Below are 19,224 nucleotides of genomic sequence, written 5' to 3'. Positions count from 1 at the left end.
TTGGGATTATTTTCCTTCTAAATGTATTCATCTGATTATCTCCAGGATGAAATTCATTTGGTTAATTACCATCCTTTTAATTTGTTTAAGACTATGTTTCTGTTTCCTCTGCTGTAACACCTCCCTGCTAGCTCTGCCTGCATTTATTCAGTGTCTGACAGACTCCCATTTTGGGGAACAAACGGATGATTTCCATAAAAACACACACCAAACCAAGCCTCGCAGGCAGATCTCACCTAAAATCCAACGTAAGAGAGAAACATCATTCAAATGTACACACTTATTGCCCATGTTTATTAGTGGGAGTCCGGATCCTGCGCCCATTCGGGATTCAGCCGCCAGCCGTGGGCAGGGACGGGCGGCTTTCCTGACATCCGCAGACCCGCAACGACCCACAGCTTGTCCCCAAATGCTCAAAACCCTCCCCAGGAGCAAGGCAGGGCTTACAGCAGAGCGAGGCCTTCTAGAGAATGAGCAACGAAGACTTCAGGGCAAGAAGCCCACCCGCAGCCCCCGCGGACCCTCCCTGGGCTGCTGCAGGTCCCGCCCGTCCCCAGGCGCCATCGCACCCCGGGGGCACACACACAGGTCTCGCGCCAGGCTGCCCAAGGGGAGCCTCCACGGGTCTGGCCTCCCACGCCCTTGGGCTCTGCTCGCTGGGCATCCCACACCGGCGGGGCCTCCCGCGCTCGGGGCCTCCCGTCCTCCCTCAGCCTCCACTCTCCTTGGGCCTCCCGGGCTCTCTGGGCCTCCTGCACCCGCTCAGCCTCCAGTTCCGCTTCTACCTGTACACGCAGCCCAAGCTGTCCTGCTGTCAGACACAATCTTTTGTAACATCTCCGTCGTTTGCCAAAACCCAGCAGTTTTGTACCTAATGCCCGGCTTATTCTATCATTGTCTTATTACTACCCCGAAACAGAGGTAGACAAATTCCAATTTCATTATCAAGATCTCAATTCCAGTCAGTGACGCACATACCGGAAGAATCCTAATGTAATTTTATTACTTTTCTAAACTCTCCTAATAAAAAAAAAACCTTCCATGGATAATGCAGATGAGACCAACGGAGACATGAGGAGAAATTTCAAATATTCTTAAGCCAATGGCAAAGCCTCCCAAAAGGGAAGGTCACGGCACCTGATTATATTACGTACATAGACTTGAACTGCAGTAACACCAGAGACCTTCCGGCAGTTCGGGAAAAAATACAGCGCCGCAGACGGTTACTGCTACACGTGTAACAGCGACTGTCCCAGCTGCACGGACACGTACCTTGCTCTCACTCCTACCTCAGCAAGGACGATTCCCCTTTTAGCTCAGGAGCAATCCGCACGGCAGCTCAGGACGCTCCCAGGGCTGCCCCTCGAGCCCGTGCCTGGGCCCCAGCGCAGCCCCTGTGCCGCCCCAGCCTCCGCTGCACCCACGATTCTCTTCCATGCCAACGTATTTCAGTCTTATTCAGAAAGCTGTCTGTCCCTGAATAGGGCACATTTTCCAACTAGCTTTGTTGTTCGGCAAATTACGGGCTATAAAGAATTAATGGCTGAATATAAATCAATTTAGTTCACTGAGAGAGTATGTGTTTTATGTGGTAGAGGTTTTCAAAGAAAAGTAATTAGTTGATTTGGCATTTTAATCTTCAGAAAAATAAAGCAGCTATTTTTCTGCTAAGAGGATGTGTCTGAACACATAAACATATGCTGTATTTTCTGAAACTATATTAAGAAATATTATTTATCAGCTAGATGTGGCATAGCTGATAGTTATTGCTATTGTCTCAAGAAGATTCTTTGCGATAATGATTTCACCACAGAGACTGCATTTTACTTTCCCAAGTGCCTGACTAGAGGCTTTGGAAATGCCGGATAGGTCCATTGCTCTGCCGGGTAAGTTGCTTCTGGGGGCTGGTACGAGGAGATGAGACAAATGAGACCGAGGTCACCGATTCAGACCGGACCTCGGCTGCAGACAGGATGGTGGATGCATCCAGCAGCTGTCGCACAGCTTGCGAGAGCCCAGCCGGAGGGTCTGGGACCTGCTTTTAACTCGTGGGTGTTCACGCGTTCACCCCAACTGCACGGCGGCCGCCTCGGCAGCAGGGCTAGCGGCCAGGGCGAGGCCGGGCCCGAGGGGCTGCTCCCCGGCAGGTCGGCCACAGGTTCCTCCACGGCTGAACGAGGGACTGTCCGCCCGGGCGCTTTCGTGTAGCGGCAAACGCAGGGAGACAAAGATACTCTTGTGCTGCCTGCGTCTGAGGAACAGCCTCGCTCTACGCATGCGAGCCCGGAGGAGCTCAGACGGACCACGCGGGATGAGTCCGAGTGACCGACCGCCTCCTGGGGACTATTGCGTAAGAGGCCACTGCTTTGCAGTTTGTTTTCCTCCCCAGTTGCAGCGTGAGTATCTGAAGCCAAAAGGCTGTTTTTTGCGTTGTGAGAGAATAAGCCTGTCCCACGGGTGAGCCTCGTTTGCCCTCGCTATGTCCGTGTCATACAAAAAAATTCCACCTCACTCCTTTTGCTGAGTTTCACACATTAGCACCCTGGGTGCGTTTAGCAGAGACAAACCAAAGCTAGCTTGCAACACATTTGAGTTTGCTTTCCCCCTGCTTCCCACTAACGACTCATTTAACAGCAGCACGGCAATTAGACAATCGATATTCCGTTCAGACGCGAACGCTCGTCTAGAGCATTACCTAAGGAGCGTCTCTTGCAGCCTCACCTTTGCCTGGACAAAGGATGAGGCAGAAAGGACGCTCTGGCATTCGGTTATCTGACTGATTTAAGATGATTTCTCTTAAGGCCCACACGGTATTTGCAAAATGTTTCAGGCTGGGTATAGCCAGCGTGGATATGACATTCTACTAATAAGCACCTCTGTGCCAGGGAGTGTGCGTATAAATACAGTTGCAGAGAAATGCAAGCTTGCTTCATTGTTTAATATCATACCACCCACCCGAATAAAACAGAGCCTGACACATGTCATAAGGAATTACTCTAAGGATGCAAGGCCCTTAGGCATTGAAGCCCATTTGTATTCCAGTCGTATTAACCAAAAATAAAGTAAATAAGTAGCAATCACATCTTCTTTGCTATGAAAGGATTTTCCAGACATTCAAGCGCTTTCTACATTGCTGTTACAAGCTCCCTGACTGGAAGTGCAAGGGCAGCAAAGGGGAAGAAAAGCAGAGACAAAACGAACAGCAGAAATCACAATGGAGAAATTACTCTGATTTGCTGCATTTGAGTTTGTGCTGGAAGACCGCAGCGCTCGCCCCGCGCAGTCTCACGCGCTCCCGCCGGAGTGTCCCCGGTCGGACGCAGCGCAGCTGCCCCGCCGTCTTCCCCGAATTCTATAATTAGTATCCGTGATTATTCAAGCAGGATTCAAAACACTGCCCATCTGCAGAGTCCAGGGTGGGAGCAGTCTGGTTAATTTTCATGTTATTTTAAACAAGAGCTCTAATTGCCAACTGTTGTGGAAAACCACTCCCTTGCACACAGACAAGCAAGGACGGGAAGACGCTACGTGGACTCAGGGAAAGTCACCACTTTCTAAGTCATTAGAGCGAGTGGCAACAGCAAAAATTCCCTAAGCTCAGAGCAGAACCAACAACATTCCTTCCCACCTTCTCCAGAGAACTGAGAATCACATATATGTGTTACTAAATTAAGTAGCAGGAATTCCTTTTGAGGGGAATGCTAGTGATGAAAGCTGTGCAACGCAGACTTCCCTAATCCATCCTACATACTAATTCCCTGGTTTGTTTGCATGTGTATGTACGTGTTGTGTAAGCCATAATTATGCAATCTCACAATTTACCATTGAGCAGACTCTCAGCTTGTTACAGCTCAGCAACAGACAGCAGCTTATGACCGTAACAAAAAGGCTAGATTTTTCTACAAACTTACTGACACGGAATAACGTGACCTCTTGTATCATGGAAAAGGGCAGCGCAGAGATGAGCTCCAGGAAAAGGGACCACTGCCGACAAAAGTTCCTAGCAATGTACTCGGTTTTTTCTAGCTGATGCAAAATTAAGCTGACCACGGGAGCGACATGTAGAACCTTTAAAATAGGTCGAGGTTGCTATGAATTGGATGCCATGACACAGAAAAATTGGAGCTCTGTGACCTCAGAAGCAGCACAATGAACTACTACACAGAGCTAGAGGCTTGGCTGAGATAAAACATTTTCTGGTGTACTTTTTGATAAAAATGGTAGATAAAATCACCGGACAAAACAGCCCATCCTAAGTAATCTTCACAAACTGCTCAATTTTACTTTTTTTTTTTAATCAGGTGATTAGTCACTCAATTTTTCAACCAAAAAAAAAAGAATTCTCAGCAGATTTTTCAGGTGAGACAAAATGACTGTAATCTTTAAAGGTTTACAAATCATTGTAAAGAATGGTCAGATTACAGGAATAGCTGCAATGCCAGTTCACAATATTTATTAGAGTAAGAGTTTACTAATCACTCTTTCAAACAGTTGGCCTGCCCTAATCTTCGTAGAGGTGTGCAATGGGCTTTGAAGATCTACTTATGTTTAACTCGGTTACAAGGATGAACACAGGAGGAGTCAGCTTCTCTGATATATTTTACTGATACCAAACAGTGTTATTCTTTATGTACCAAAAACCAATAGCACAAATCAAATTTAATCCTGCATTCTTTACGCACTGACATTTATAGAAAGAAAAAAAAAGTAAGAGCAAGAAAAGTGTCGGAAAACTATTCAGAGGTGAATGATGCTTTTTCAGCTTATTGGTGACAAGGTCTGTGGTTTTAATACATCACACAGGAGAAAATAAAAATGCCACAGATGCTGGTGATACAGCACTCATTCTGAAAATACTGACACGTTGCTCTAGCCTGTAACTTATTGGAGTCAGGAGCAAGAATGCCACGTGCTGATTTGGGACAAAGCAGGATAATGGGCTGGGTGGATCAGGGGCTGTGGAATCATCTTAAATGTTTAAGGGAATTTGATACTTCCAAAACGTTCAGACTTATGATTGGGCTGGTGGAATTATTTAGGTCAAGTCCTGATTTGCATTTTAATTAAAAAAAAAAAAAATTCTAACCTGTGTTTCAGAACACCAGGGCCAGGACAGTTAGTCCATGAAATTATTGACGAGTCTTCAAACCACAGGCAGCGGTGTAGGACTAAAGCAATTAAGAGTTACCATTTGGGCGTCTGAAACCAGCCTGGTGCCCTGAGTCCAGTTCTCAGCAGCAGGTGCCTCATCCTCAAAGCGCCGCCGACGCCGCTCACGGTCACCGACAGTCCCCCCGGGGCACGCGCAGACTGAACGAGCCGCGGGGGACAAATCAGCCCGATGCCCCGTGCAGCGGTCTCTGCAGCCGGGGTTCAAGGCGTGTTGGCCGGGCGGCGTAGGAAAAGCTGCCATCACCACATATGCTATACCTGTTGTGAGGGTAGTGGGAGGAGATCCCCAAGCTGTCAGTCACAGCTACGTTCATACAGAGGATTTTTGTAATTTCTAAAAGTTGTTATTGGAAAATGTCACTATTCATTGCCAAGAGTTCCCGTGATGCAGTAACTCTCATTACACCTAAGCCCTCTCAGCACAAAATAGCCACACGCTGATAACTGAATACATTTGCTGCAGCTGCTGTTCCACAGACTGCACTCTTGAACAGTCAGGTTATTTTACATGCTTATTAGCCCCATTATTTTATAACTCATTCCTCTGTGTAATGCCGACTCTGTATCACTTCGTTTCAACAAAAGGATATATTCCTCTGAGACAAGAAGGGATGAGGAGTCTCAGAGATGGAAAGCGAGGGTGGAGTAAAGGCACCAGGTTGTGTTGTGCCTGGGCTGAGCAAGCCCCGCAGCTCCCGTGGGAGCCCTGGAGCCTCTGCGCCTGCAGCTCTTCCTGCTCTGGAGGGTCCCCTCAGGGAGCTCTGCCCTGGACGGGTGCTCCCCGGGGAGCGGAGGTGAGGATGAAGCGGGAGGGAGGCAGCCCGCACCCTCCCGGGCGCTAACCAGGAGCGCTGTGCTCAGACGCAGCTCGTCGTCCGTCTGCTGGAGGCGTGGGGTTTGCTTGGGCCACGCCACGGCGGCGTGTCTGAACGCCACAGAGCCGCGGCGCCCGACGGACTCTTACAGCCATGGCTCTACGGTCCCCGACACTCTTGCTCTCGGCCATCAGCACCATCCGCACCAGCGGCCTGCCCCGGAGAGGGAGAGGGGGCCAACAGTCCCCGGTTTTTGTGCTGCCGCCACGTTGCTCGAAGCAGGCACTGCTCCTTCAGGGACTGCTGAAACGTCTTCCAGCTGCCAGCCAGCCCCCGTTTTCTCCCTCCTCCTCCACCCCAGAATTTCTCTTAAGGTCCCAAAAGTGCAGAATCTGCATGCTACCAAACTAACATCTTCATGTTTCTCACGTTTCCGTCTTGCTCAGCTGCAGCTCCCAGCTCCCCTAAGACACCTCTCACAGATGCACAGAACATATATGCCAGTGCTTTCAAGAAAAACAGGTGTAGAAAAGGTATTTCTTCCAACAGTGCGCTAATGTACATGTACAATACACTTGTTAGGGAAAGCCTCAAGAAGCGGTACAAACCATGGAAAACAGTCTAGGAGGAGTCTCTTTAGCTGGAAAAGACATGGAGAGATGACATGACAAATGTCCCCTTAGCAAATTATCATCAAATAATGCATGGTAAAATAAGAAATAAACCATCTGTTTCTATTTACTTTTACTAAAATGGCCAAGGAATAGATAATAAAGCTGAAAGATAACTAACAATAGATTAGAAAATGTTAGTGATACAAATTATGTATCATACGTCTCACCATGTCTGTGGAACTCATTGATACAAGATGTAATTGAGAACAAAAACTTCACACGACGCAAACAGCAGTATTATGTTTTAAGACAATGAACCTTTTTATAACATTCAGAAGAGATAACCAAGCTCTCGAGTCAGGGAATGAGGGAACCGCGAACGGGCACCAGGCCCTGGAGGCTCCTTGGCCATCACTCTGACGCGCTCTGGTCGTTCATTTTCTCCCGCCCCTGCTATCAAAACGCTTCCTCTAACTGAGGGGTACGTGGAGGCTCTGCCAGTTGTGTGATAGGGTTGGAGCTAAGGCTAATAAAGTGAGTGACAGCCTCAACATGAGTGACTTTATCTAAGGAGGGCAAGACACCTTGCCTTGGTTCATACAAAGAGAGAGCTTTAGATATAAAGGCATCAAATAAGAAAACTCTCTCAAGTGCATGTCAGAACAGGTACAAGAGGGCTGTGATAATGAAAAAAAGACAAATCATTCTTTGCCCTTTTCTTGCAGGTTTCACTCAAGGAGCTGGACTTGCTTTCTGAATACATATCACAGAAGCTGCCAACAGTCTTGGGAAGCAGCAATGTTATACAAAGATCATAAGCCACATTTAAAAGATGAAAGTTAAAAAAAAAATAAAATGCGGAAGTCAGCTGATGATTTTTCCTAAGTTACATGTTCTGTTAGAACGTGTTAAAACAGAATCAAAACTATTACCCACTCTGTAGGACTCAAATGTCTGTGTAAATGAAGTCAGGAGTAACTAGTTAAAGGAAGAAGGATTGAGGAGATTAATATTAGCTAGACTTCCTTCCCTAGGCGGCTCATAGAGCTTATAATAGAATAGGGATGCAAGAAAGCAATTAAAAGAACTAGCTTAAATAAATCTCTAAGTGCTGAAGGTTTGCCAGCATATACCTCTAAATTCTTCTGCAACGCAACTGGGCCCCTTCCTCTAGGGACTTTCTAACAACCTTCCAGACACCAGGATAATCATTGCAAAGTGTGACCCAGACTGTGGTTACTGGTATAATCAAGAAAACCCCTTGAGGTTTCAACATTAGACACAATCTCACCAGTGAAGCAGACTTTCAACTGTTGGCTAACATTTTTGTAATGACTGAACTTAAAATCACATTCTCTGCGACTGGGCGATGCACCCAGCGGGTTGGGGTTTACATCGTCTGCTGCAGGACTGCTTACCCAGACAGGCTTTAATGGATGGTGAGAGACAACATCTAACTGCTCTTATCGTAAGGGTAGGACATGGCTAGTGAAGTGTTCCTGCTTTGGCAGACTGGGCACTGCTATTCCCTCGCAGCCTGTTGTAAGCAAAACTTGCTCCCCTGATGTTTCAACCCCTCAGATTGACTGAGTGTTCTCTTTGGGAAGCCTAAAGACTTAGTGGATTTGCTAGTTTCTGGTGCACAGGGAACTTCCGCTATAAACCCTTGTTTGGTTCTAACATGCAATCTCCGATTTAAGCAAACAGGGAGTAAGGAAATAAATGAAATACTAATTGCAATCCAAATTGCTCCATCTTCTATCCACCCCGTGCCAGCCCTCCTCCCTGCTCCCTGATCCATAAGGTCTGAGTGACGATCAGTGAAGGATTAACTCTGGGTGAGTTGGAGAGGCTTCACGCAGAGAGCCTCTGCAGATGCGATCTCCAGCTCAGGAACCGCACGGCTGGCATTCGGCCGTTCCCGGTCGGTGCCTCCGGGCACCCAGCACCCACCACGGCACTCCCACACACGCAGCCCGGTGTCACTCCGCTAGTTACACTTTGTCGCTCAAACCCTCTGTGCTCACCAACACAGACACTGCACAGACAACACATGCTTCCACGTTTACCGAGAGTAAAAGGCATGGTGAAAATGCCACAGTACAGGGTAATTGTGAACAATGCCACGTCAGCGTCTAAAACTGTTAAGGCATAGCATTAAAGCAACCATTTCAGCGTGTATCAAAAGAAATAAAAAATGCTGCAATGTGGTTTTTAAACCACACATACCTGATCTTCTGAAAGCACAGAAGTTAAAATAAAAGAGAGCTCACAGCCAAATTTTATACCTCAGTCTCGTCCACTGGTTCAGAATGTGAACCTGTAGAAGAAATGATATACCACAAATGTCCCTTCCCTTTAGTCCTCTGTCCAATAGTCCTAAACTGAACCTCTGGATCCAAGTACCACCAAATTCAACCAGCTGGCAACTTGAATTCAAATTACCTTCCTCCTGTTTTTAGCAACAGCCAGGACTAAAATTGTTCATATGTCACAAGACAGCAAGAAACATTTTTTACTGCGATCAAAAACGCCAAACAACTCTCACACACACAATCCAGACTCTTCATATTACAGATTCAATAGAACCGGGTAACCGGGAAAAGTCTCCAAAGCATCTGTGTTTCACCCTGCAATGGCTGCAGAATTGGCCTCTGGGTGTCCGGAAGGAAATCCAGCACGCAGTGCGACGCCGATCAGGTGGCAATACGGGAGGCACGTTATCCCTCGTCAGGGAATGTCACAGCCCGGCTCACGAAGAGCCTGCCGTGCCGCCCAGGTTCACGTCCCGACAGGACGGAGCTTGGCCTTCGTTAGTGCCCGGGAGGATTATGCCCAGGCAGAGGATAAACAACAGATTCCAAGAGGAGCGCGGAGCGGCCCTCAGCCTTTCACTTCAAGTCTCAGAAGCAATGCATTTTTTGAAAATTTTGTTCTCAAACAGAAAATTTAATACATAAATCCCTCTCTTTCTCTCTCTGTATATATACATATCATTTAAAGTGTTACTATATAGCAACAAACACATCCTTAATGGAACGAATCTCCCCACACAGCAAGGACAGGAAAATATTATTATTCAAGGTACATACAACAGAGCATGTAAATCATTTGGTAACTACCGCAGGACCACTTTGCAGAGGGACTCCTACGGGGAAGAGGCTCCGAATAGCTCGAGGAGGGGATGTGTGTAATCTCTCATGTACCAGCAATGGAGCGTGGGGGCTACTGCACAGGGCCAACATAATCCCAGAGACGTTTGTAAATGTGAGCAAAGAGGACAGTCTGATATAATACCTATGGCTTTATAATTACTAATACATTTAAATCATTTTGTGAATTAATGCCACTCTCCAGCACACTATCAATCATGAACAATGCATGCCACATCCCTTTCTCATATATTTACTTATATAACACCTGCGGATTAAAGCTAAATTAATATTTCTGCCTTTAATTCAAATCAGTTAAGTATTTTTAAACAAATTATATTTTAATTCCAGCTAAAATGCACTGCTTTAATTCAATTAAAATCAGTTCTTGCTACTTTTCATAACACCTGACCTGAATTCTGCTGAAGAGAACCAGAGACATTCTGTTGTGCTGAAAATTAAAATTATAAACACTGCCAACCAGATAAATAAGATCATAATATCAGTACCATAAGAAGACATCCACATGTGAACAACCTGCTTGAAATCCCCCTAAGAATCATTTAGGAAGAGGCTCCATATCATAAGGCTGTATTAAAGGGTATGGTAAGGAGGAAGCATAGAGGAGCATGTTTTTTCCTCAGTCTGTTTTTTCCTTCCCTCCCAGCTGACGGATGAACTTGACATGGTTATTTTATATTCACAAGTCTTGAACATCATTACACCCAGTGCTCTGTACAACTAACTGCCAGCAGTGAGCTCAACGCATGGGCTGCCTCCAGCTACAATCAACAGATTTCTGTGCACGACCACTGCAATATGAAATTGGATAACAAGATATACATGTCAAACAGCCACGTCTTCCAGCTCTCTGAACAAAAGCTGGAAAACCTTGCCCACCTCTCACACAGATTTTCCAATCAAGGTTTTGCAAAGTTTCAATAAAGAAGAGAGCGAAACTTGTTTTTAAACTAAAAGAGGGCAGATTTAGACTAGACATATTTTAGGAAGAAATTTTTCACAAGGAGGGTGGTGAAACCCTGGCCCAGGTTGCCCAGAGAGGTGGTGGATGCCCCATCCCTGGAAACATCCCAGGTCAGGCTGGACGGGGCTCTGAGCAACCTGTTCGAGTTGAAGATGTCCCTGCTCGCTGCAGGGGGTTGGACTAGGTGACCTTTAATGGTCCCTTCCCACCCAAACTATTCCATGTTTCTATTTAAACATTTCCTCCTTCCAAGAGAGAAAGACATTTATTGTTAATACTAATTGCCAATAGAAATGACAGAGTAGAAGACAGAAAAATTTGATCCATCAAGCTATGTACCTCTCCTAAGAGATGGGAAATTTTATTTTGAAAGATGGGAAACTGAGGCAGGTGCCAGGTGTCCCTCCCCAGTGTCTACGCAGCACCAGGGGCAGAAACTGAGAGCACAGTTTGACGTTATACCCCATTAAATGCAACTGCACACTGCCGCTGAAAGGAAAAGTCCTTTTTCTGCCACCTTCCCGCTACTCTGAGTTACTACTGAGTTAGTTCAGTGTCCTAACCAAACACAAAATCACCCACCTAACTAATAATTTCCCATTGAATCAACTTGCTGACCTTCCTAAGGTTGCATGATGACTGGATCTGCTGCAAGGGGAACACTTGGCCAGGAGACAGTGCGCTGGGGAAAGCAAGACTCTTCCTCTTAGTTTAAAAGTAATGTTTTCATCATGAGCAATTTTCATTGTGTGCCAGAATGTTTAAGCCTGGCATAGAAGTATCTTAGTTTTTATTGTAAACAAATAATAATTAAAAAAGCAAACAGAAGAGTCTAGAACTAACAGAAAGCATCTTCTGGTATAAAAGCTGTAGGTTTTTTTCTTCGAGTTTACTGACATGAAGAGTAATGCTAATGTAATTGCACTGAAACTCATGCACATAAAAATCTCACCAGGGCAAACTCAGAAAAAATGGTCTGTTTGGAAACAAAACGTTAATGCAATGGAGTAGCAGTATCTGTCTTCGATCTGAAAAATACCAAGACACCATCAGCCACACTGCAACTTAACTGTCACCCTCGCTCAGAGTCTTTGCTGAAAGGATACGAACAGAACTATCTGCTTGTAACCCTGAGGTGTACAGTGATGCGCCGCAACGTCATGTCTGCCAGGCAATGGCCAAATGAGTCAATAATATGTATTCAGACAGTGACAACCGTAAAATGAAAGACAGCATCCTTCTATCCATTAATCAACCTGATCTTCTGCTGCAGAAACAATGCTTCCGATTGTCAGCATTTACCAAACATTCTTCAAACGCTAACCATCTGCAGCTGTAATACAATGCTTTGATTACAAACGTCAAAAAGATAGAGCATAAAATTAACTTCTCCTTATTTAGTAGGTTTAGAGAAACGTGGCTTCACGCTACACTAATTCAGTGCCCTTGGTATGAAAACTCCCCATTACGATGTCTCGTCAAATTACAGCCAACGATACAACGATGTCATCTCTATCCTCACACAACACTATATTTTGTAATTAAGCAGGACAGTGAAACAATGGCCTTGCTTATAGAGAAAAGGTCAGGAATACAAAACATATTTTTGCAAGCTAATTGTAAGATGCATGAAGCCAATTATCCCAGTAGCGCTGCATATGCCTAAACAGGAAGGATTTTATAATTTTGCTACATGACTCCAAGTCGAGTCAAAGCGCAAGCTGTACCCTGTGGGGCACCGTGCTGTTTGCTTGGACTGTTAGGAAACTGGGAAGCGGAGAAACATGAAGAAGGCTATTAAAATAATTCTAACCTCTTAGTCCTTCCCTTGACATCTTACTATGGCTTGAAAAATTTCTAGGAATTAATATAGTCTTTTACTGAAAGATATTAAACATGACCTCCCTGTTCAATTAGGAAGTTAGCTGGAATATGTAGGATAAGGGGAAGTGTTTATGCATTTCTTCTGAGGATGTTGAATACGTTTACCCCAGGTAGCCTCAGATACAAATCACAGATTCACCTGCATGTGCAAAAGCCAATTTAACAGGAGGAACAGTTGCCACCTTGCTGTTGCCTTGGGAGAAGCCGAAAGGCACCCCATTCTTTTCAGTCCATCTCTGCCCCTCCTGAGGCTGTGAAATGGCTCCAGCCACGAGGCGCAGCGTCTTGCTGAATGGGGCTTTGTAACAAACACTTCTCGATGCACAGGCAGGTGCACTCGATCTGCAACCCTCCAGATTTACCAGGAGTTCTACTTCCCTTCATCAGGAAAATGTAGCGCAAAGGACGCTGACCGGGGGGGCTTGAGCTCCGCCAAGCCAGCGCTGCCACTGCCGGGGCTGCCGTGCTCCGGGGGCCCGGAACCGCCGATTCCACACCCCGTTTTAAACACACTCACGCTCTAACTGCCCCCGTCGTCAGCCATTAACTGCGGCATCAGACCGACTGCAGAGGGGAGTAAATGCCACTCTTAGCACAATGGAAACCCGAAGCACCTGCGTAAGGGAACTGTACACTATTTTTACAAAGCAGAGTATTAGCCCTTCTTCCATATAAAGGATTTTTGTTTGTTTGTTTCAATGCGTCCCAAAAAAGCCCTCCAAAATCCCCTATTTCCATTAAGAGCATTATCCTTTTAAAAATATTTGAATACCAGTTTCTAAACTTCCTAATACCATGAGAAGAAGATGAGGAACATACCAGGTTCTGGGGAGAAGTGGTAATTTCCTCCTGCATCTCCTCCTGCAGCCCTCTCTGATTTTACTCTAGCCTCCTAACACAGCCATTAATTAGAGATCAGTAATTAACTTTCTGGTTCAAGAAATATTTCGTAAAGGAACCATATTAAAAGGCTGATTTGCATATTCCAGGACAAAGTAGCCTTGCTATAAATGCAGGTACTGTATGAGGCTGGTCTCAATGCTCAGGCTGTCCTTGAATCTTTAAGCTACCTATGTTTGTTCCCCGACTGCGGGGGCAGCGGGACCAGACATTGCCCGCTGCACGAGAAAGCAGACGCTGTTACCTGCTGCATGCTCCCGTTCCTGACTTTGCAAGGTGTTTTATTTTGCTTTTCAGTTATTGTTGCCAGTGCTCAATGGTTTCCCTATGCAAACTCAGCAGTGTTTCCTCAAAATATTTTCATTATCATGAAAACCAGAGGCCCCACGCTGTACGTAACTTGCTGTTAGTGTCACCCTTCACTGCGCACCTATTATAAGTCTTCCTACTTAGAAAGCTTCACTGGCTAATGCCATTTGAGCAAGGAGGCAGAAGAGAAAGCAAGCTCTCCAGCGCTTGTTCACACAGGTCTGAAAGCCCTTCCTGCGTTCTGGGGTCTGCCAGTGTCCTAGTTCTGCAGGATAAGTCATTCCTCTTTCCAAAGGAAACAGAGGGACTTCTCCATCCTTCATAACGCAGCGCTTGCCGTATTCTTATCGAACCCAACTGATTTCATCATGCCTAAAAATATTTGGCATATCAAGTTTGCTGGGAATAAACAAACGATAATTAGATCTAAAAAGAACTCACAAGATCTAAAAAGAACTCACAAACTAAGTTTACTGTATGAGTACAGACGCTCATAAGTTATTGATGCTCTCCTATTGCATTAAAATAAGCTTTGTGAACATTTGAAAACCCATACAGAAGACTGCATTAGCACTAGATTAGGAATTAAATGCACTGCAGTGCATGACTTGTACACTTCCTCTTCCCTCTGTGGGTTATAAGCAAAAATTTTTAGTGGGATTAAAAAAAAAAAGCAGTTTAAAGAGAAAGTAGCAGTAGTGCAAGTTGTTGCTGCTATTAATGCACGGCTGTACCCCTTCCAAGGCTGAGGCTCATTTACCAATCAGCAATATGCTCAGACTTTTGTAGTGCCAAGAAAAGGCTTAAATAGAATGTTATCCTCTGGAATTATTAAAAAAACCTTGTAAAATAATCACAAATGTTAGTAATTGAGAGTCCTTTAGCATTAAATGAGTTCTAGGTGCAGTGAGGAAAAGTTTCCCTAGGAATAATCAACTCAGGGATTACATCAGCATACGGAGTTACACAGAGTACCCATTTTCCACCAAATCAAGACAATCTGAAGGTATTTGTCCCACAAATACTGTGGGATACTGTGTCCCTGCCCTCTCAGCGCTAGTGTAAAATCACCACAGCCTTTGCCAGTTTCAGAGGAGATGGGACCAAGTTTATGTATTTAGATTAAAAAAAAAACCAAAACCCCAACTCCCATATAAATCTACTTTCTAAATTCCTGACAAACTGTCAAAATTATTTTTAAAAGATCACTGTAACGAAATGACAGCAGTGACTGAAAAGGTCACTACAACAAACAAACAATCAGAAATGCACTAACAACAATAATTAACAATCACAGCAGAATAACCATCTCCCAGTTCTCTGGCTCTACTCCCCGTGCCCAAAGCCCAACCCAGAAACTTTCTCCATCACAAATTTTGTAGGAGAAATGTGGGTCCAATTAAGAAAAATCCATCTGCCAAATGCTTGATTTGTGGCTGATTCCAGAGAGGCCACTACAAAGACAAACACTCAGCGCTCCATGATAAAAACTTTGTTAGCTGCCATAATAAATCAGGATGCAGAAGACACTGTTAGCAAAAAGGCACTTTAATGGAACCCTTTTTAGCTCTAACAAGCAATCTGACCAGCCAACAAACCGAAAGGAGCACTCGTTCCACAATCCTCTTCTAAATCTCAAATTTATATAAACTGATTGTACCAAATTAATGCACCCCTCATACAGAATACTAGTTACATTTGGTCTGATTTTGCTTCTCTGATTCACAATCAATAATTTTATTACTGTTACTGTAACAGGGCTCCTAGAAATAAATCAGTACGCAAAAGACTTGCAAAATTTGGCCAACTACATAAATGTGAACCCCGCAGTAATTTACTGAAGTTAGTGCAAACCCCTTATTCCAACTTTTTTCAAACCAAAGGTCTCTTCTCAGTCAACATAAAATCCAATACCATCAGAAACAACCATGTCTTTTCTACAAACATAAGCTCTGCTTGACTATAATCCGTGTATTTTTCTAATACATCACTTTGAGCAATTCTTAGTTGTTCTCTGTAGAGAAAAAATGGTTGGCCAAGGTTTTACCAAACCAGAATTCTCTAAGTCTTCCTAGTTGCTCCAAACATACACACACATTCCACAGCAGAACTGCAAACAGCTGCCTGGCAATGGACGTGGGACCCCGGTAGATGGCACGTGAAGTTGACGAAGACACCCCCCCCCCATTTCGGAGCTGTCGGCTCCTCCCCAGGACGCAGTAACCACGCTTCCTAAGAGCGGCTCTGCAAGACCCCACTGGAAACCTGGCTGTTCTCTTCGTGCCAATGCAAGGTACGAACACCAGACCCTACTGACACAAAATAAACGTGGCAATTCTGAACTGATGCCAGTGAGACATTCTGTGACTCTTCCAACGTTTAATGATATTTCCTTGTTTTCCTTTGTTATAAAACTCACACTGTACAAGTTTCTCACTATTGTAGGAGGTAATAATTTTCAAATTTCAATTTACATGATGTATTTAAATGCATGCATTAATCAAACAGGATAAAAAGCATAGATATGTTTGTTTATATTCTCTTCTCTGCTGTACATGCACACCATGTCCACGTAGTTAACTGTCTGCACATGTATGTATGTGAATATATGTGCATATTTCATATATTCATATGCACCTGCTGTACATAGCAGGATAAACAGGACATGCAAGAAAAGGAAAAACAAAGAAACTAAGAGGCATGACACAGTACTGATTTAGATACACAGAAGCCAAGTAACAGAATCATTTGTGATCTCTTATAGCTCAATATTTCAACCTGGAATGTTCTGACTGCATTTATTGCACTATTCATTTTTGCTATGGCATCTCCTGCAAAAATTCTACAAAGCTCCAGAACAGAACACTGTTGTAATGGTAACTTCCATGAGCAAAGGAGCAGTTCACAAACAATCAGCTTGGATACAAGATGGAGTCAAGAATCAAATATTTAAGAGGCAAATATTCTGACACCAGATGCTTCTTTGAAACAGTCAGATTTCAAGAAAGACAAGGAAGCACAGCAGAAAATGAACGAGAGCGATCTAAAAGACTCAAGCCCTTTCATATACAGAAGTGAGTGCATTGTGCATGGATGGGAATGTTCGGGAAGATAAAATTATCTTCCACAACCAAAACCTCGATGCATGACTGAGAAGCCCAGCTGCTGTTTTTCTTTCACCTCTCAAAGAGCAACAGCCCTTAAGGCCAAGATCTTCTGCAGAAGGATACCTGCCTACATTAGAGATCTGATGCTACTAGGAAAGCTAGGGGACTAAAAGCTTGCTGTCAAAAGCTACCTAGTGTCAGACAGTTTCCTCCAGATCAGGGCATGTCTACGTATCGTAGATGAAGTGTATTTATGAGTGATACCTGCCTAACGGAAGCCTTTCATTTTCAGTTTCTAAATACTCATATAAGCAAATCCTTGGGTTTTATTCAAGGCTGCCAAATGCTACCTCATCTCTAACCCACCGTTTAAGCTCTACACTGAAAATGCACTACAGCCATGCACTGGATCTCTTCAAAGAAAAGTTGCAGCAAACCTGGTTCTATCTGAAACGATGCTGCCCAGCAAGCTCCAGGGCTCTTGTGCTGGGAGGGCAGGGAAATTGCAAGGCTTAATTTGGGCAAATTACTTTGGCTGCAGGGCTGGCTGAAACAGTTAATTCCCATGCCCTATACTGCCAGTTCAGAGAAAGAAACAAAACTCATCTAGGTAGAAAGAAAACATTATCTAATTTGCCTCTTCTTTGAGTGAAGCAGCAGCAGTGTAGGCAGATTCCCGGCCGCCCGGCTACACTCGCTTGTCTTCCATATGGAACACAGTGCCCTACTTCGAGCATTTGTGAAAACTGCAGCACAGGAATCAAATCAACTCTGTCTTCCCAGATAGTAACCCCTGAAATATTACCCTGTACTGACCAGCACAATCCTTTTACTTGCAGAATCCAGAAGGGAAAAGCTTAGGAGGCTGCAATAGGTCAGGTAAGGAAAAATCCATATTGACAATTGTCATTTGTGGGCTTCACAGCCCCTCCAATGAATAAGTATAGCTAAAACAAAGTAAAAGTTGTCACTGAGTTTAAAAGTGAAGCATGTACTCAAAGGATTTGAAAGTACTGACTTAATATTTTAAAAAGTCACTGTTACAAAATGGTTACATCAGTCTATATCCAATTTGGCGTATTTTTCAGACATAGACTTTTCTTGGCAGTTCAGTACTTCTGTGTCATTCCCCAAAATGATTCACGTAAGGTTGAAAGATCTTTCTTTTGGAAGCAAACCAGCAGTTTATTTCTCTGGTTGGTAACGGAGTCTGTCTTACCCCACCACAACCTTGATCTACATGTGAATATACACATAAATTTACCTAGAACGTATGTCTGTCTCATGCACACAATGACATAAATCTACATGTACATAAATACATACAAATGCACTAAAGAGCTACTTTACTTTCTAGCTGAGCTGAAGAATAAAACCAAGGTCTCATTTCCCCTTTATTTTGCTTGCAATTTGCTCCGACACTGGCCATCCCATGTCAAATGCTTCCTCTGATCCATCTGCACATTCCCTGCAACGCATCCCTCCTGGACTGAAATGAAAGATCCTGTCATGGCTCAGACAGAAAAAGCAGCTTCGGCCACATGCCGAGAATCCATCTCAGTACAATGACGGCAGTCAACGGCCACGCTGAAGATGTATGTGTGTGGAAGGGGTAGAGAGGGATTTGGGGAGATTATGCTTGTTATTGTTCTATGTTATTGTTGGTACAATGTGTAACCCAGTAACGCTCAATGTATCCAGTGTGCGAGCATCCCTCCCCTCCCTCACCTGCATCAGTCAGCTTTGGCTGCTGCATCTATGTGCTATTTATATGCTGGTGCATCAACTTAGGATTTATTGGGGGAAAAAAAGCAGAACAGTCAGGCTTCTCCGTATATATTATTTAACTGAAAAAGGGAGGGCTTGCACTGTGCACTTGCCAACAAATTTAAATTACCCCTCTTGCAATTAAGCAAGTCTACTTCCATCACAGCTGTGGCCCTTGCTCTGAATAAGATAAGCAAGATATTATCAAGACCTGGAAAAATGAAGATGCTCATTCTCTCTCACACCCCCTCCTCCCCACCCTCCGAGCAACGTCCCCTTACCTTTCATTGTCCACACTCCTGAAGCCAGGTAAAATGTGCCGGAAGCTGCTGTTCCTGTCAAGCTTCGGTTGGCTCTTTGTCCTTTTGATGGAGCCTTTAAGCCGACGGCTGAGGAACCCCTGTGGGGTGAGACAAGAATACTAAATTACAACAAAAAAGGGAGAAAGAGCGAGCGAGCCCTGAACCTGCTCGCTTGCACCGCGTGCAGCCAGGCAAATTGCTCTCTCCAGCTCCCTTC

At 44.6% G+C, this 19,224-nt stretch overlaps 1 protein-coding gene across 1 annotated transcript in view; it reads right to left on the bottom strand.

Moving 5' to 3' along the window:
* The window catches only part of DAB2IP (DAB2 interacting protein), a gene marked incomplete at both ends in the record, with an annotated part of 204,802 nt that overhangs the window by 97,909 nt on the left and 87,669 nt on the right, over positions 1-19,224 (bottom strand). Inside the window, one exon of the mRNA XM_082009096.1 lies at positions 18,987-19,105. Within this exon, the coding sequence (XP_081865222.1) occupies positions 18,987-19,105 (119 nt within the window). The remainder of the gene's footprint in view (positions 1-18,986; positions 19,106-19,224) is intronic.

This window comes from Phaethon aethereus (genome assembly GCF_964289735.1).
Source record: "Phaethon aethereus genome assembly, chromosome: 20".
Taxonomy (NCBI): domain Eukaryota; kingdom Metazoa; phylum Chordata; class Aves; order Phaethontiformes; family Phaethontidae; genus Phaethon; species Phaethon aethereus.
Note: the sequence above shows the minus strand (reverse complement) of the source record. Positions and strands in the feature narration are given on the sequence as shown.